Source organism: Nannospalax galili, unplaced genomic scaffold, assembly GCF_000622305.1.
Source record: "Nannospalax galili isolate Female #2095 unplaced genomic scaffold, S.galili_v1.0 scaffold54, whole genome shotgun sequence".
In the NCBI taxonomy this organism is placed as follows: domain Eukaryota; kingdom Metazoa; phylum Chordata; class Mammalia; order Rodentia; family Spalacidae; genus Nannospalax; species Nannospalax galili.
This window is the reverse complement of record NW_008341028.1, coordinates 2,188,554-2,207,886: the sequence shown is the minus strand read 5'-3', so window position 1 is coordinate 2,207,886 and position 19,333 is coordinate 2,188,554. Positions and strand designations below refer to the sequence as shown.

General features: G+C 41.5%; 1 protein-coding gene and 1 long non-coding RNA gene across 3 annotated transcripts in view; one reads left to right on the top strand and one right to left on the bottom strand.

Moving 5' to 3' along the window:
* LOC103736750 overlaps nucleotides 1-9,978 on the bottom strand; it is a 37,267-nt gene extending 27,289 nt beyond the window's left edge. Inside the window, exon 1 of the long non-coding RNA XR_607384.2 lies at nucleotides 6,700-9,978. This is a non-coding gene — a long non-coding RNA (uncharacterized LOC103736750). The remainder of the gene's footprint in view (nucleotides 1-6,699) is intronic.
* Inhba (inhibin subunit beta A) overlaps nucleotides 1-15,264 on the top strand; it is an 18,818-nt gene extending 3,554 nt beyond the window's left edge. For both annotated transcript variants that reach the window (XM_008836275.2, XM_029564980.1), the window contains one exon: nucleotides 10,032-15,264. In XM_008836275.2, coding sequence (XP_008834497.1) covers nucleotides 10,032-10,918 — 887 coding nt within the window. In that variant the 3' untranslated portion in view covers nucleotides 10,919-15,264. The remainder of the gene's footprint in view (nucleotides 1-10,031) is intronic.
* The last annotated feature ends 4,069 nt before the right edge of the window (nucleotides 15,265-19,333 follow it).

Here is a 19,333-nt window from a genome sequence, read left to right as displayed (position 1 = left end):
ACCCCATCCAAAGTTTTTTTCTGGGGTGGGGGTGGGGGGTAGAAGTGAGAGTACCTGGGGACCGGGTGCAAAGGCACTGATGAAGTCACTGTCTGAAAACAAATTCCCCTTTAAACATTGCTCGTTCCGGGCCACATCAGAACCAGACTCGGCATATTTATTAGTGACAGTCATTTTCACCCTTGGAAAACCTCTCTGTGTGCACAGTCCATCCTAGGCAGCAAAGCAGGACTCTGAGGGACGGTTAACACTGAATCAGCCATTACTTTTGGAACATTGACACTTTTGCTTTCTGAACGAAAACAAAAACAAAAAGCAACAGCAAAAAGCAAAAGAACCCCCCCCCCCAACCCAGTTTTGTTCTTTGTAAAGTTACTAAGAACTTTCTGCCAAGGAATGCAACCTTGACAATGTGCTCTCAGTGACTATGCTGAACTACTCAGTCCTTAAGAGGAAGAACTTTAATAAATAGCTTCTAACCCTTGGCGCAGGACCTCCCTAACCTGTTGCTGAGTAGAAAATAGCTGTCAAAAGTATAGGCCATAGATGCAGAGCTGGCTGTCACAGAGTTAGGAGGACACAGATCTTTCTGCCTGTCTGCAAGGCTATGGGAGCTGGGAACCAGTTGTGTTAATACCCTTTTAGTTTCCTGGTAATGCCAGGCCAAAGAATAGGATCCCTTGCCAAATCCATTAGAAAGGAATGCCATTGTTTTGTTTGGTAGAGCATATGGCTAGTAAAGTATGTGTAGGGACTCCCAGCATTTTGCTTAAAAGTTTGCTGCAACAGTATAAACAATTAAGGCAGCACTCAGAATTTCCAATCCTGAAAACCTGTTGGCTCAGATGTTCTGTTTTCAAGGAAGCCATGCAAGACCTGAGCGTCTTTGCTGGGCTGGGGGTTGCGGGAGGCAGACAGACTACAAGACCTGAGCATCTTTGCTGGGCTGGGGGTTGCGGGAGGCAGACAGACTACAAGACCTGAGCATCTTTGCTGGGCTGGGGGTTGCGGGAGGCAGACAGACTACAAGACCTGAGCATCTTTGCTGGGCTGGGGGTTGCGGGAGGCAGACAGACTACAAGACCTGAGCATCTTTGCTGGGCTGGGGGTTGCGGGAGGCAGACAGACTACAAGACCTGAGCATCTTTGCTGGGCTGGGGGTTGCGGGAGGCAGACAGACTACAAGACCTGAGCATCTTTGCTGGGCTGGGGGTTGCGGGAGGCAGACAGACTACAAGACCTGAGCATCTTTGCTGGGCTGGGGGTTGCGGGAGGCAGACAGACTACAAGACCTGGGCATCTTTGTTGGGGGATGCACAGACAGACTACAAGACTTGGGCATCTTTGTTGGGGGATGCACAGACAGACTGCTGGCTTGATGACTTCTTCGCTCAGAGTCCCACCAGCTTGCTGGACAGGTTAGCTCTGTCTAGATCCCACTTTCTTTCCAACCAGCTCTTGATGTAACTCCCCAAAGCATGATCCTTATGACTTTATTTTCTGAATCATATTGAGAAAAATAGACATGTTGGAGTTTTCAAGTGGCCACCCAACTTTTTCAACCTTTCATAGTTGGAAGGTGAGAAAGAAAACCTTTATAATGAAGGTTTTTGTGTGGGGGATGGGCTCAGTGTTTTAGAGGGTTGGTCCCAGACCTGATATGAAGGGACTCATATGTGTCTTTATAGACAAACTCCACCTATCATGGCCTCAACTGCAGTTTCTACTTACTTGGCTTTAACTGCATCATGTGACTAAATGTACCTTTGCTTTCTATCAGCCACATTTAACTGCACAGTCAGTCAGTGCTGGTGTGCTGGTGCAATATCCTTCCCTCTGACTTACTGGATTTATATAGAAAATTAGTCTCTTGGCATTTAGAGATCTGGCAGTTAAAGAATTGGGCCATTTATGTTCTTTCTTACTCATGGCCTTGATCAGTACCAATGGTTCTCTCAGTTCTACAGGATTTTGTTTCTGCTTCTCTGTTTGTTGCACAGACTACAAGACCTGAGCATCTTTGCTGGGCTGGGGGTTGCGGGAGGCAGACAGACTACAAGACCTGGGCATCTTTGTTGGGGGATGCACAGACAGACTACAAGACTTGGGCATCTTTGTTGGGGGATGCACAGACAGACTGCTGGCTTGATGACTTCTTCGCTCAGAGTCCCACCAGCTTGCTGGACAGGTTAGCTCTGTCTAGATCCCACTTTCTTTCCAACCAGCTCTTGATGTAACTCCCCAAAGCATGATCCTTATGACTTTATTTTCTGAATCATATTGAGAAAAATAGACATGTTGGAGTTTTCAAGTGGCCACCCAACTTTTTCAACCTTTCATAGTTGGAAGGTGAGAAAGAAAACCTTTATAATGAAGGTTTTTGTGTGGGGGATGGGCTCAGTGTTTTAGAGGGTTGGTCCCAGACCTGATATGAAGGGACTCATATGTGTCTTTATAGACAAACTCCACCTATCATGGCCTCAACTGCAGTTTCTACTTACTTGGCTTTAACTGCATCATGTGACTAAATGTACCTTTGCTTTCTATCAGCCACATTTAACTGCACAGTCAGTCAGTGCTGGTGTGCTGGTGCAATATCCTTCCCTCTGACTTACTGGATTTATATAGAAAATTAGTCTCTTGGCATTTAGAGATCTGGCAGTTAAAGAATTGGGCCATTTATGTTCTTTCTTACTCATGGCCTTGATCAGTACCAATGGTTCTCTCAGTTCTACAGGATTTTGTTTCTGCTTCTCTGTTTGTTGCTTAGTTTGAGAGAAAAGGAGCTAATTTTTACAAAGGTGATTCATTGGACTTGCACGTTGATTGAGTGTAAGTTTGTAAGGGGGACTTCTGGTGGAGCTACATCGTGACCTTGGCTGTGTGGGTGGTACCCCCCACAGTTGCTTATTTTTCCCATGTGAGAAATGGCACACATCCACCTCAAGTTGATTTGATGAAATACCACAGATCTGATGACTGCAGAACAGACAGTCCATTCTCCAGTAGAGTAAGGTATGATGCAAGCATTTTGCCTACTCAGGAAGCATATTTATCATCTGAATAATTATAGGGATTATTTGAAAATTTATGGTGAAGATCTATCTTGTTGCTTTGGGGATAATTCAGCTTTACAGTGTAGTGCATCAACGTATTTGGAGAATAGAAAAGTGCATGCATTTTCTTTTCTTTATAACTTTGCACAACATAGGTGCAGTCAATGAGCGTTACCTACAAGCATTCCGAAGATGTGCCTTTCAGTTGCAGTTTTCCTGCTTTGGGATGCATACTTTGGCCTCTTTTCACTGGTTTTATCCTTTGCTCCTTTTCTCTGGATTTTAAAATGAAGCCAACAAAGACATGGTAGTAGAGAGACCGCAAGAGCTAAAATGGCCTGACCTTTTAACTGAACTTGTCCTACTGTGTTCAGGTGGGATGTGACCCAAATTTGTGAAATGATGTGAATTGTTATTAGCTAAGGAGCAGGGAAGCATTCTAAGACTTTCTGAAATGTGGTTCAACAAATGAAAGTGATTTTTTTTTTTTTATGGATGCCACCCAAGATTGTTCCCCAAAGTTAGTATATTCTTTGCGTGGCTGACCCCAAACCCTCAATGTTTATCAGAAGTCTTTTCTTCAAAGGAAGGACAGTAGGAATGAGCAAAGCCAAGGAAATGGATTTAAATTGTCAGTGAAACAGAAATCAGAGGCCTTCTGGACTGAGACATCATATTTTATCTTCTTTGGATTTGTAACAGCAGCTACTCAGTCCATGCAGCCTACCACTGAGCCTACATATCCTGCCAGAACTAGCTGCCGATTCTTACAATTAGCTTACTGTAGAAGGGACAGGGAAAGAGAAGAAAATAATACCCCAAGAAATAGATACTGCTCCCCTAGCCAAGGTGTAGTCTATAGCAGCGTTGTCCCCTGTTGGAGGATACCAAGCATAGAAAATTAGAGTTAGACATGAGCACTGCCCAAGACAGAGTTAAGAAGGCTTGCCTGGAGGACTACTTTTCCAGATCCCCAAGGAAACCACTTCAAAGTGGAGTGAACTCCCACAGCTCCATCCCTCGCATGCCTTTTGACCTTTCCTGTGAATTACTACTCACTGAACCTCTGAACCTTTAGGGGTTACACACTTCTTATCCGAATTATGGAAAACATTGGCCACAAGAGGGCGCATCCCAAAGCCTTTCTCTCTTGATCAGCTAATCTGGGGAAGACAATTATGCCTACTTGAAGCCCCAGCCTGTAGCACCCTAATTCTTGGTGATTATCAGTTATTTCCTCTCCAGCCCCCCACCCCCATTTGCTGAAGTGTTAAGTTTTGACATGATGGGAGGGGCATAGCTACTTGTAATACATTGTGTGAGACAGGCTCAACAATGGGGGCGGTGATCTCCTGAAGATTCAGTAGCTCCCTGGGCCGCAGAGGAGCAATACATTTCAAAAACAAACAAAGCAGGGCTTGGGCTATGTGTGTGAATCATCAGTAGCACCGATGTGAGCACAGTCTCTCCCTAATACGGTCGCTTGGGTTTTACAAAAACATCTTCCATCTCCCCTGATTCTGTTCCCTGGTTTGTCTGTCTTATCAACGCTTTTCACCAGGGACAAATGACAAGTTACTTCGAACAGGGAGAAAAAAAAAAAGACTATTTATTTAACGCCTGGTGGGAACACGAAGTTCAGCTGCCAAGGATGCATTTGTTTCCTAGCTAAGAATGTGGAGAGAAACCGTGGGGGAAGGATGTGCAAAGAGATGAACCCTGGTTTTCTGCCTGTGAAGTGGGTGTACTGTAGTGGAGATGAGGAGATGCGGGGAGGGGGCGGGGAGTGCAGTTTTCACATGAAGAGACCTGGAGTGCTACCTTCCCGAGCACTTTACATGAAAATACTTATTTGTCTTGAATTTTCTGTTAAGCCATATTTGAGCATGATCTCTTCACTTTAGTTCAGAATTCTTTATACTTAACTGGGTCTTGGCGGGGGGGGGGGGGGGTGTCCAAAACTGTAAAAGTGTAAAAATTCTCAGGAACTCTAGAAGAAGTCTGTGAAATTCTGTGAATCTTGAGACTTTGTTTTCTACTTATTTCAGGAAATAAGATTCCCTTTCCCCTGAATACTTAACCTTTTCTATTACTATTTAAATGGAAGAGGCAATGGATGAGAAGTTACTCAGGATTGAACACTTACAATAATTCAAAGATGGATCCTAAGGCGAGGTATTGAAGTTAAAAGGTTTAACAGGATTATTTAGACAAGCAAACCCCATAGTTCTGCTAGAGGCAAGATTCTCTACTGTAGGTCAGATGAGGAATAACCTTTAAGACCTCACTTGCTGCCTTCTGCAGAAATCCATGGAAGCAGTCCAGAGGCAGATTTAGTGCTTCAAGAGAACTCACAGGCTGTAATGCTGACCCTACATGCTCCCCGTATCCCATCTCTAGGCACAGGGAACCGTGATGAAGAATGGAAATTTAAAGTAACACATGAGTTTTACAACAGAGCTTTGTATCCCTCATGGTGAGTTTAAATGGTCACTATAACAGCCAAGCTTTCCACATTAACAGAGACACACTAATTACCTGTTTGTAAAAGGGCAGCATATTTTACCTGGACCCTAGTGTGGAAAACCAAGCTAAACTAAATTGAAACATCATATATGTGTGTATTGCTTATTTAACTGGAAATGATCATGCACCCATAAATCTGAGATGCTGAACTTGGGATGTGTAGTGTTTGCATCTTAATGTTGGGGAAAGAAGCAAGCAGGGAGCCTGACTGGTTAACCCCTGGCATGCCTTTATTGATCCAGTTAGTGAAAAATTCTAAAAGCAAGAGACATTGCTGTAAGCACCTTTTCATAGACTTAAACAGATCTTCTTCTGTCCAGCCCTCCCACGAGGCAATGTTTCAAAGGCATTCCCTGTAAGGTACAAAACTGATCCCTCCCAAATGTTCTCCACCATTTTCCTCTCCCCTTGGATGTGCCCACAAAGCTCACAGGGGCTTAAGTGATGAGGTTTTATCACCCACATGGGTTTGCGTGGGACCTTCTTATTGAATTACTCAGACAGAGCAGGCTGTGATACAAGCCTTGCTCACAAGCCTCAGGACAAAAAATAGCACAGGGGATGAAAAGAATATTATCAGAGAGTAGGTAATGAAAGGTTAGGAAGCAACCAGCTCTATCTGGTTAGCTAGGGCATGGTGTAGGAACCCAGCACACACCTGTATGAACTAGTGCCATGCTTGCGCACACAGCATTATGGGAAGGCTTTCATTGTAGGGCTTTATAGCACCAGATATTTAAGTCAGTCTTGTGACAAAAAATTGATCCTAAACATCTCAGCCTTAGGCATCCTTCCTCCATGTTCCAAATCCTTATGTGGAGAGATTTGCAGCTTGGGGCTGGATGTGATGGAGGCACCACCACAGTATAGCATTTCTCTCAGGAAATGCAGATAAAAGGAATATAGCATTCGGTAGTTATTAGTATGTTTTTCATCCTTATATAATTTGAGTGTTGTAATATATTTCTGAAACCGACAGCTCTGGTAAACAGTCAATCTATGCCAGCTTCCAGCCGTCTCATTCTCCCCACCCCCATCTGCAATGAAAGCTAATGTAAAAGAGAAAAGAAACGCACTGCTTAATAAGTCAGAATACAATAGAACTTGTAAAATGTACCTGCGCATGAGGTGGACCTGAGGAAGACTTGACTCTCTCCTCCCCCTGCTCTCCTGAGCATTATGGCAACAGCATTTTCGTGAAATTGGATCTCAGTTTTATTTTTCCCTGATAAAATATCATGCAATATACAAATAGCAGTTCCAGAAATGGACACCAGGAGAAGGAGGGGATAGGCATGTCAATTAGTAGGGGGAAAATCCAAATGTCAGAAATATGGGGGAGAGATGAAGCAGGCTGGAGTGATACAAATCCAGGGAGCAGAGTCCTGCGGCTGGGTAATTAAACTCTGCATAAATCAGCGCCCTTGCCTCCCCATGACACACAGGCGATGGCGTGCAGTTAATTGTCAGCCAAGACCAGCCTGAAAGTTGTTTTATGATGACTCTCTGAGCCTATGTAACAGCACCTGACAGACTGAGCCCCCTCTAATGAGCTCTCTCTTTGTACGATCCTCTCTCACAGGAACACTAAATCATTTGCTTCCAAGTACAGCTGCTTGTGAAGAAGGGGCGGGGCCACCTCACACATTAGAAACCTGTTCCCATGAAATGAGGGGCCATCCTGCAGGCTGTGTGACAAGAGCACTTGGCCTCAGCCTTCCTGGCCCTGCAGAAAAGCAATTTGTATGTGCTGTCACTTGTTCACTGTGCTGATTAACCCTTCCTTCTCTTCCATCCCCCAGCTTCTGTGGTCAGCCAGGGACCATTTATGTGAAATCCAGTGGGTGCGGGTCAGCACTGCCATGAGCCCCCTGTCCTTTACACACATGCCAAGTACCCATGAGGGTAGAACAGAGTCTGGGAGACGGGTGTCTTACCTGAGACCTGGTGAGCCTTGCCAGCCAGGAGCTAGTCAGGAACAACTTTCTGGAGAAACAAAACATAGCCTTAGCCTTGTGCCTTCTGATTTCTCTACTTTAGCGGCTACTTTTGTTCTGTCTCTGCTGAATGGTAACACTGTGCAGTTCAGGAGTGGGCTTGCCTGGAGGAAGGAAGGAAAAGAGCAAGTAGCTTGTTAGCATTATCTAAGGGCAGGGTAGAGATGCCCACACTGCGAGGGAATCATGCCCTTCCACCTTCCCCCCGCCCCCGTACCCTATCCTTTCTCCTTACTGGACCCTCTCTGTACCCCACCATCTTACTGCTGCAGTTACCACCTTAGATTTTGCTGCCTAGAGTCTTTTACTTTCTTATAAAAACAAACAATAGCAACAATAAACAATCTCAGCAAAAGATTCACTTCCAGGATTCACTTTAAATTATTGTCAGGATGTTTCCCTCTCTCATTCGTCCTTGTTCTGGGATGGTGTAGAATCACAAGCTCCTCTTAATTATTCATTTTAACTCCTGAATAGAGATGTGAAGTTAGAAGGATGCCTTTTCCACCACCATCTTTTTGGCAAATTTCTAAGTATGTGCCAGGGAGGCCTCTGTGTCTATAGGCAGCCCCTTCTTAGCCCCAACTTCGTGAATTTGTCACTCCTGTATTCATAGTGTACAGAGTGTGTTAAATTAAGACCCAACTCGACAGCGTACCATGCACAGAAAAGCCTGCCTTCTGCTGCAGAGCACTCGAAACTCTGCAATTTATAGTACCGTAAACATCTCGAGGCCTCCAGTGATGAGTGTGACTGGATTTCCGCTAGCTGTAGAAAGCAGGCAGGGAAATCTTTCAGAGAGCTGTGAGTTCTAAGATGAAGATCTTGAAGATTGTTCCAAGATTTGTCCATGCAATTCATGTACAACAGACAGCTGTAAGTAGGTCCATGATCAGGTAAAAGAGGACATGCTTTTATATACCTTCAGCCAGTAATATGGACATGAGGGGAAATATTTGCCTAGTCAAAGAATTTGAGTTTTGACCCTTGCTTCTTATAGTAAATGGTATTGTGTAATAAACCTACACGTGCTTATGAAAAGAAAAGGAAATAGATGACTTTCTAACCTTATAGCTGGGTAGAGTGGGGTGGTTACTGAAATTTCTTCTATGTTAAAAGCAGTTGGAAGTTGAAGTTTGCTTTTGGTATACATTTGATGCATTCTTAATGAACAGAGGCAAAAATACAGGATGCAGAAGTAAGAGTTACTCTCTTAATTTACTGTAACTCAATGTTAAATATGCCTCCATTTGTTAATTAATAATCAAGCAATTACCTACTCTCTGCTAAGCACTACACTATGACTGTGAGCGAGAAAAAGACCAGAGCCCTCAGGTGTCCTGAACTAGACTGGCCTGAGGGTGGAGGCAGAGTCGAGGGAGGAAAGGCTTCTGAAGAAAGCGGGGTCAGTTCTGAAAGCAGAGGCATCATTTTGGTCCACAACTAAGGGTGGTGTGTTGGGGATGGGGTAGGAATCTTCCTTGCATCGAGAGCAACGAGTGTCACTGCTGCAGGTGAGGGACGATGTGAGGTTCTCAAGCCTTACAAGGAAACATCAGGGAGCTGGAACCCAGACAACATGTGCCTACAAGATATGCCGAGTCTAAAGGCCTGGGCCATTTCTGTTGGACATCAAGAACAAACAGATAAAATAGAGAGGTCAGGCATGATCAACTGCACCTTTAGGGAAGATTCCTTTAACTGCTTAATGCAGTGATGACTGGAGAGATGCCTGACCCAAAGCTGCAGAGGCCACCTATTGAAAAGTTTGCTGCTGTCATGGGACAAGGTGACAGAGGAGTGAAGTCGTGAGGTAGCAGAGCAGAGCAATCTAGCCCAGAGAGTCCAGCCCACACTGGCCCACACAGAGAAGCAGGGGACATGGTTTTGGCTTTTGAAGTCAGAATAATTCCATAGCTTGCTGGGACTTACAGGTTTCCTTTATATGATCTTATTTGATCCTATGAGGTCCTGGGTCCATCCTCATCATGTCATCTTATTTTATAGATGAAGCTTAAAAGAAGCAGCAAATGACATAGATACAGAACCCCAGGCCTTCTTCACCCCAGAACAAAGTCTACAGATTTGTCTCTGTTAAAGGCTAGAGTGTAAATATTTTAGGCTTTGTGATCTAGTGTCTCATGTAACTTCAATTCTGTTTGACAGTGAAACATGGTCACAGGCAATATGTAGAGAAATGCACATAGTTGTGTTCTAATGAAACCATATTTATAGTTGCTAAAGTTTCAATTTCAATTAACTTTCCTATGTGAAAAACTATTTTTCTTCAACTTTCAGAAACTGTAAGCTTGATAGCCATTGACCCCATGAGTGGGCTGAAATTTGCTGACCACAATGTGAGAGATTTTTGCTTTTCTAAAGGCAGTGATAGAAGTAAATTATGCAATTAACAAGTGTCCTTTTTTTCTCTTGTCTTGTGTTTTATCTTCAGGCACAGCCAGGAAGACACTGCACTTTGAGATTTCCAAGGAAGGCAGTGATCTGGCCGTAGTGGAGCGTGCAGAAGTCTGGCTTTTCCTGAAAGTCCCCAAGGCCAACAGGACCAGGACCAAAGTCACTATCCGCCTATTTCAACAGCAGAAGCATCCACAGGGCAGCTTGGACATGGGGGATGAGGCCGAGGAAGTGGGCTTAAAGGGGGAGAGGAGTGAACTGTTGCTATCAGAGAAGGTGGTGGATGCCCGGAAGAGCACTTGGCACATCTTTCCTGTGTCTAGCAGCATCCAGCGCCTGCTGGACCAGGGCAAGAGCTCCCTGGATGTGCGGATTGCCTGTGAGCAGTGTCAGGAGAGTGGTGCCAGCCTAGTGCTCCTGGGCAAGAAGAAGAAGAAAGAAGGGGAGGGAGATGGGAAAAAGAAGGATGGAAGTGACGGAGGTGTGGAAGAGGAGAAGGAACAGTCACACAGGCCTTTCCTCATGCTGCAGGCTCGGCAGTCTGAAGACCATCCTCACCGCAGGCGACGGAGGGGCTTGGAGTGCGACGGCAAGGTCAACATCTGCTGTAAGAAACAGTTCTTTGTCAGCTTCAAGGACATTGGTTGGAATGACTGGATCATTGCTCCCTCTGGCTATCATGCCAACTACTGTGAGGGTGAGTGCCCAAGTCACATAGCAGGCACTTCTGGGTCCTCGCTTTCCTTTCATTCGACAGTCATCAACCACTATCGCATGCGAGGTCACAGCCCCTTCGCCAACCTTAAGTCGTGCTGTGTGCCCACCAAGCTGAGACCCATGTCTATGCTGTACTATGATGATGGTCAAAACATCATCAAAAAGGACATTCAGAACATGATTGTGGAGGAGTGTGGCTGCTCCTAGAGCTGCCCGGCCCCAGAGAGAAGGAGCTAGAGTTGTCCAGAGAAGACAGTGGCAAAATGAAGAAAAATTTAAGGTTTCTGAGTTAAACAAAGCAACCAGAAAAATAGAAATAAAAAACCCACAAAAACAAAAACTAAACTGAAAACAAAACCTGATGAAACAGATGAAGGAAGATGTGGAAACAATCCTTAGCTAGGGCTCAGAGATGAAGCAGGGAAGGAGACAGGGATTGGGAGGGAAAGAGAGAATGCTGTACCCTTTATTTCTTCCAAAACCAAACTGATCACATCAGTTTTATCCAAACTGGGGTATTGTCCTCTCTCCTGCCTCTTGCGGTTCCCTTGTGAGCCTTGAAGTCTACTTGTCTATTCTGCAGTAATGTGGGCTAGCACAACCCAAATAATGTCTAGAAAGCCATGAGTTTTAAAGGGCCAGTCCCACCCAGTTACCCAGGTCATAAGTATGTCTATGTGACACTATCTCTGTGTATATCAGCACACACACACACACACACACACGCACACACACACAGAGGCATTTACACATAACACACACACATACACATACTGGTAAAAGAATAATTTTGTGCAGGTGGTCACATTTTCTTTTCTGCACTACTTTTGCAACAAGACAAAACAAAACCAACATAAAACATTGAGAACAAGAATGGGAAGAGTGAAAGATCAAGGAAAAAAGAATACCAAGTTACATTTCGTTAAGGTGCTTATGATCTCAGAACTATGCAACCTAATAGGTTTGAAACTGTTTACCTGAGAGAGAACAAAAAGAGAGACTTTTTTGTATTGGAAGTAACCTGATTAATTTTTATTTTCTTCAAGGAGAGATACTTGAAAGGAATATGTTTGTCCATCTGTTGGATCCAAACATTTCTATATTTTGTAAATGTTGTTTTTTTTATCGTTTACTATTTGCACTATGATGGTGTTTGACCTGTCTAATCCTTATTTAACAAGTATTTTCTTTGGGTGGGGGTGGGGGTGGGGTTTAAGAGCTGCACTTAATGTGAGCTATAAAAGAACTGCTACAGCACACAAAATAGCTATTTTTATTATTATAATTATAATTATTATTATTATTTTGTACCTTAAAAATAGACACATACACCAAAGACGTTTGTGTGAGCCTTTAAACAGTCTGTCTGTGGTTGGTATCATTCACCATCAAGGAGTCAGGGGTTGAGATTCAAGGTTGAGCAAGGTAGATTGTGTTCAGGCTTAACAGACCTGAGAAGTTTGGATTTCAACTCTATTTACATCCATGAAACAGGACACTTCATACTGGATGTACAGTAGTGTACACTGTTGGATAACAAGTTCAAATCCATGAGACTACATGCTTGTATGTGTATATATACATTGCTTGTGCATATGCATACCTGTGTGTATATATACATGTATGTACCATGTCCATACACATTTTAAGCACTTCAGGCTGTCATTTTTTAATGTTCTTAAAGCAATGAATGTTTGTGTGCAAAACACAGTATTTTTAAGAAGGATAAGTGATAGTTTTTTTTTGTTTTGTTTTTTTTTTTTTTTGCTTTTACTCTGTATTAGGTGGGTACATTTCAAAAATTTGAATGGGAAAAAGCCTGAAAATTCCAGTGAATATTCAGTGAGGCCCTCTTTAAATGTACAAGAATGAAACTACCCCCTCTTTCTTACCCCTGCTCCCTACAAGTTATCCCCTGTGGGGAAAACAGGATATTAATCAAAACTGTGGGCTGATTTTTTCACCTTATATTTATTATTTATTGGAATCAATCTTAAATCAGAAACTTTTTCGGAAAAAAAATATCTTTAGGCTAGAATGAAAGTTTTTTTTTTTCTTAAAAAAAAAACAACAAAAAACAATTCAGGCCTAATTGTGAGAGATATTACCTGCATCAGCTGGGCGTCATAGTGCTGTTACTAGTTAACTGATACAGTTTAGAGGAAAGTATTTAAGACAGTGGGAGTTTATATGAATTAGGAGTCAGGGATGAGGGTAGTTGTACAAATCTCTAATATTTTATTTTACAGCCAAAACTCTTAATGTGTAAGTTTGTATGTATTATTCAGATGCAAAACAGAAAAATTGTCTTATAAATATCAAAGTATATGCTTAAAGCTAAGTTTCTAATTTATTCCAGTGTTTTGCTTGTCTAAAACAGCTAATAAATTATTCATCTATGTCTTTAAAATACAGAGCCTTATTTTTACTGACTTGTTTGAAGTTTGAGAAACTTTATAAAAATTTAACCTAAAACAATCTAATTGAGAAGTATATTCCTCAGTATTTTATAAAATATTGACTTTTAGCATTAAATCAATTCATAGATTAAAATAATTATAGGAAAATGAAATATAAGTGAGGAACTAAATATTACAAAAGGTGGTCCAGCTCTTTAAAAATTATACCAAGTCAGTAGACTATAATATTAGGCTGTATGTAGGCAAACTACTTTAGCCTTATTACTGGACAAACTTACTTACTGTGTTCTAGGGACCCTCCCCGTCTTACACAGGAAATGCATGTCCTGTGTAAGAAGAAAATTATAATTAATGTCCATTGACTTTGGAGATCTTGCATGTGGGGAAGGATGGACGGTGAGGACAAAGAGGGAGGAACAGATGGCCACATTCAACTTTGCCAATTTTCATGAGAAACTTTAGGGCTCTTTGAACTGTTTCTTTGGTACTGGAACTAATTCTGGGGCTTATAGAAATAGGTGAGGTGTGTCATAGTGGAGGCAGACAAGACCAAGGAAAGAGCAGAAAGTTGCAAAACAGCTAACTATGGTTTCCATTCATCTGCGAAGAATCTGCAATCTTTGTAAGAACTTTCAATTTTAGATGTATTGGGGCTAAGATGAGGTTTGAATAGTGACCATAGCAACTAGATCTAGAATGAAATGAAACTCTATATGACAGTGTTTTAATTGGATATCAAGTGATTTGATTGTCACATACCCACATATGTACATGGCCTTGCAATAGAATTTCAACTGCTAACATCTTTAACAATATGAGGTATTGTTTTGCTGTATTTAACAATTTTAAAAGATTCATAGTCTTGTGAACAATTGGTCTTTTCACATAGCCACTTAGACTAAAATAAAAAGCTTTAACATCCTAACATCTTAGTTTCCTCATAGTATGTTTTACCCAACATGACAGTGGCTCATCTTGGCCCTGTTCTTTCTCTAGGCTAATCTCTTGATTCTTAAATACCTGCCTACACTAATCCTAGAAGCTCCAAAGAACACATGTCCTCAGTATCTCATTAACATTTTTCTAAGCTGAATTGACATTTTTTTTCCAAAAAAGTAAGGCAAATTCTGGCACACTGAGCTGGGATTTTCTTATCCTAAAAGACCAGCCAATTCCATGTTCATTTAAGATTGATTCCACACTCCACTGGCAAGGAGAGTCCTTGTATTTCCCTAAAAGTTAGAATAAGCCAACTTGTTTCACATTTGTAGGATTGGTCTTTCAGCGGTGACTAAAAAACAGATAATAAATATGTCTCAGTTGTATTCAACATGCATTCAAATTATCATATTCACTTGAAAATATGATTTCCTGTGGGCCTTTTGTCAATTTCTCTTTTAAATGTAGAGAAAAAACTAGTCACCCCCAAAACCTGCACAAGTGGAACTTGTAGATGTGGGCAGGAGGTTTGGGGATGGACATTGTATGTGTTTAAATTAAATCCTGTATCACTGAGAAGCCATTGGATGGTCAGAGAAAATGAATGCTTAGGTGCTGTTCATGCCTTATGAGCAGCAAACCACATGTCTCTGCTATATTATTTATTTTTATGCATAAAGTGATCATTTCTTCTGTATTAATTTTTGATGGGTTTTACGCTCTATTTAAATGCTTTGAAAAACAGTGCATTGACAATGGGTTGATATTTTTCTTTAAAAGAAAAATATAATTATGAAAGCCAAGATAATCTGAAGCCTGTTTTGTTTAGAAACTTTTTATGTTCTGTGGTTGATGTTGTTTGTTTGTTTTTATTTTATTTTGTGTTTTTTGCATACTATGTGCAGTTCTTTAACCAATGTCTGTTTGGCTAATGTAATTAAAGTTGTTAATTTATATGAGTGCATTTCAACTATGTCAATGGTTTCTTAATATTTATTGTGTAGAAGTACTGGTAATTTTTATTTACATTATGTTTAAAGAGATAACAGTTTGATATGTTTTCATGTGTTTATAGCAGAAGTTATTTATTTCTATTCCATTCCAGCGGATATTTTGGTGTTTGCGAGGCATGCAGTCAATATTTTGTACAGTTAGTAGGCAGTATTCAGCAATGCCTGACAGCTTCTTTGGCCTTATGTTAAATAAAAAGACCTGTTTGGGATGTATTTTTTATTTTTATTTTTTTGTCTTTACTCATTTGTTTTTCAAGGTCAGCTTTCACACGTCACTGCATCTTTGCTAGGTGATAATTTTATTGCAACTTTAACTTTCCAGAGATGAGAAAACAGACGGAACATGGATGGAGCACATGCTCGGGAGGGGGAACTCACGTAGAAGCATCTGTGCTACTGCGGAGAGGCTTATAATAGGCTGTAGAGTCTTGGACTAGCAATATTGTCCTTTTTTTCATTTTGTTAATTTCCTTCTCCAATTGCAGTGGCAACCAGTCACAGGAAATAAAGAGATATTCTTTACTTTTCTCCCTCCCTTCTTATTCCTTCTCTTTTCTTTATCCTTTCCCTTCTAAGTAGAAAATTGGGACTACATGGAACAATTAGAGCCAGAGAAAAATGTCCACATGAAGGAAGCATACTTAACTCTAATACCAGTGCTAACAAAACCAATTTGTGATCAAATGCATACTGAAGAATCAATGAATATTTCAATATTTTCTCTACAGCTTTCATTTGGAACCTGTATCCAATTGGGGGTTATATGGAGAAAACTGATCACTTAAATGCCAATATGGATGAAGAATGTCACTTCACTTCTGTTTTAGTGTCATTTCTGCTGCTGTGATAAAATATTCAAACAAAAGGCAACTTAGGGGAGCAGGGTTTATTTCAACTTACAATCCAGGTGATAGTCCAGCCTTGTGGGGGAAGTCAAGGCGCTCAAATAGCCAGTCACATCACATCCACAGTCAAGAGCAGAGAGAAGTGAATGCAAGCATGTTTGCTTGCTTGCTGGCTTGTGCTCAGCTCGATTTCTCCACTCTCACACAGTTCAGGACCCCATGCCTAGGGAATGGTACAACCCACAGTGGGATGAGTCGTCCCACATCAGTTAACTTAGTTAAGACACTCCTCCACAGACATGCCCACGGGGCAGCCTAATGTAGGCAGTCCCTTACTGAGACTTTCTTCCCAGGGGATTCTGGGTTGTGTCAAGTTGACAGCTAAAACTCACCATCTCAATTCAATATTTATATATCATTGTTTTAACCCACACACAGTAGGTGCTATCTTAGCCTTTGCACAGGAAACTCAGACACAGGTAAGTAAAATTACTTGGTACTAGGGTCCCAAGCAGGTCTATCTATGTTCAAGTTATATTAATTTTCTTTTCACTTTTCCATGCTTCCTTTTTTGTGTTAGTCTCATATACTATGAAAAAAGGGGGTTGTTGGGATGAGCACTGAAGATAGAATGATTAACACAGACACAGGGTGCTCAGCACACAGTTCCATTGCAATTATCTCCAAGGGAAATCCCAGGTTCCTATAAATTCCTCTCAGACCATTTCTTATTTCTTTAGAAAAGTTCCAAAAGCCTAAACTTTGAAAATGAGAACAGTACAGGTTTCTTTTGTGTTTATTAACATGCATTAGCTTTAAATTTTACATTTGGCTAAAGGGAACCTTTAGCCTAAAGAATTTTATGGGCCCAATGACATTGGTGCATGTATGCGTGGGCAAGCATGTTGTGCTAGCCTTCATTTGCTTTCGGGTTAACAATTAATGCATATCAGGAATGAAATAAAAACCCCACTGACTGTAAATCATCAACATCATCATGGAATTTACTTAGCTATTGTTAAAATCTGGAATAAAAGAACTGAAATAAAGAAACATTGGTAATATGCAAATACACATATGTTGGGGGAGAGAGAATGTGTCATCTCATGTCCATAGAGGTTTGGGCCTTTGTCAGAGGACAATTGCACAAGAAAGGTCCTATCAAAATGTAACAACCACCTTTTGCCCCTTAAAGGAGCCCTGATATTTCTGCATTGAAGCAATTTTGAGTGTTCTCTTTGACCTGAAAAAGGGGCGGGGGGGATTCACTCGAGAGTCTCCTTCATGCCTTCAGGTTTTCTTCAGTTGTCCTGCACTTAGTGCCTACAGTAAGAAGAATAGGAAAGGGAATTGTTTATCCGCAATCAAAGTACCAGTGAGCAATTTCAAGACTGTTTGGAAATGTACTTTTGTCCCACTTGATGTTGCCCAGTTTCAAGAAGAACTCTGCCGTAAGTTCAAATTCTAAGTAGACACCAGAGAAATACTTTACTTGCATAAAAATTGACAGTTAAAAATCGAGAGGTGGTTTGAGAAATATTAGACCAACTCAACTGAATAAAAATAACAAAGAGCTCTCACCTTCCTTCCTTCCTTCCTTCCTTCCTTCTTTCTTTCTTTCTTTCTTTCTTTCTTTCTTTCTTTCGTCTCTCTCTCTATCTCCCTCCCTCCCTCTGTCCCTTCCTCTCTCCCTCCTTCCCTCCCTCCCTTCCTTCCTTCCTTTCTTCTTTTTTTGGGTTCTGATTTCTCCTTAGGAAGAAGTCAGAGGAAGTGTTGGTTACTTCAGTCTCTGTCAGAAAACAGCAGAAAAGCCATTCAGGGCCAGAGCTAATTTGTTGCCGTAATTCTTCCTGTCATGGTGGTAGTCTGCCTGCATCACTGTGATGTGGGGCACACAATGTTCTGACACAAATACCATAATGTGGCAACAAAGGCTCCCACAGAATCCGCTTTTCATAAATGAAGTTGTCTCAACACAGTGGAGTATCTAGGCTAAACTGTGTGAAAAGCTTGGTACTCACAGGGATAGAAATGTTCATTAAGGCAAAACTCTTCCATTGTGAAAGAAAGAAAAAAGAAAGAAAAAAAAAAAGACAAACTTTGCTAATCTATGCCAGAAACAGGCAGGCCTAAGGCAGGAGATGACAAAGCACTATGCTTCAAAGTGTGCATTGTGCTCGTGTGCTGAGTCCTTTGAAGACAGGCATCAAACCCTTCTAAATGGAACCAGCAAGGCTTCTGCCATTGATCTCAACAACAAATGTTTGTGTTTCATGGTCAATTTATTTATCCCTCAAAGACTTTTAGTAATGTTGTCATTAAATAGGGTATTTTCTTAAAGATAAAACTAATTTTCCATTTGAGTAATCATATTCTAAATATGAGTGAATTATGAGCTTGATCGATGCCTGGGTTTCAGCAATAGTGTGCCTCTAGAAGCTAGCTGTCATTATGTGACATGTTATGGGGCTCACAATTCTGAAATTAACCACTGTCTGTCTTCAAAATAGTCTTTACTGAACTCATACCACCAGGAAATCATTGGCAGGAAAAACATAATTGCCTTGTTAGTGGATATCTGTACTTAAAAAAAAAATAGTTTTGTTCAGTGTAAGAAGATTGGCCAGCACCAGATATCTATGGATAGCAGAAGGAAGATTTGTGTGGGGTGGGGGGGAGTCACACTTGACACAGTTCTTCTTGGACAAAGGAAGCTGAGAAAACTTTAGACTGGTGTGAGAGCACCACACATTTATGTAACAAAGGCCTTTAAATGCATGTATGCTAGGCACTTTTCTGACTATTGTTAAAAATTATACCCTATCCTTCCATTACCCACCCCATTAAACTCATCCAATTGTGAACCCTCTGAGCCACAATAACAACTGGCTTGGCAAATAGGCCCAGTGGTGCAACAGCAGCATGAGTGTTATAGGAGTAACCAACCATCTTCTCATTGGATTTAAGGCCCACATCACAAGATGAAGTTCATACCCAATACTTAATAGCACCAAGAACCTCTGACTAGCCAGGTCACAGACCTTAGGGGAGAACCTAATACTATCATTCTGCTAAATAGACATAATATTAAAACGACTCCTAATGATGTATTGTTATACCCATGGATTAATGCATCTCTCAGCTTTCACCAGAGAAGGTTCTTCTTGCAGCAGATGATGATTAACATAGAGAGCCACAGCACATCAGCATGCAGAGAACAAGAGACTGCAGAGTGCTGAGCCCCAAATGGATCACTTACATCATACTCTCTTCTCCCAAGACTCAGGGATCATTATGGAAGGGGTGTGTGGAAATATTGTAAGAGCTAGAAGCAGTAGATCAATAAGGAAACTATGTTGTCTTGTTAGCACAGGATTGTTGCACATAGGAACCACAGTGCTTATG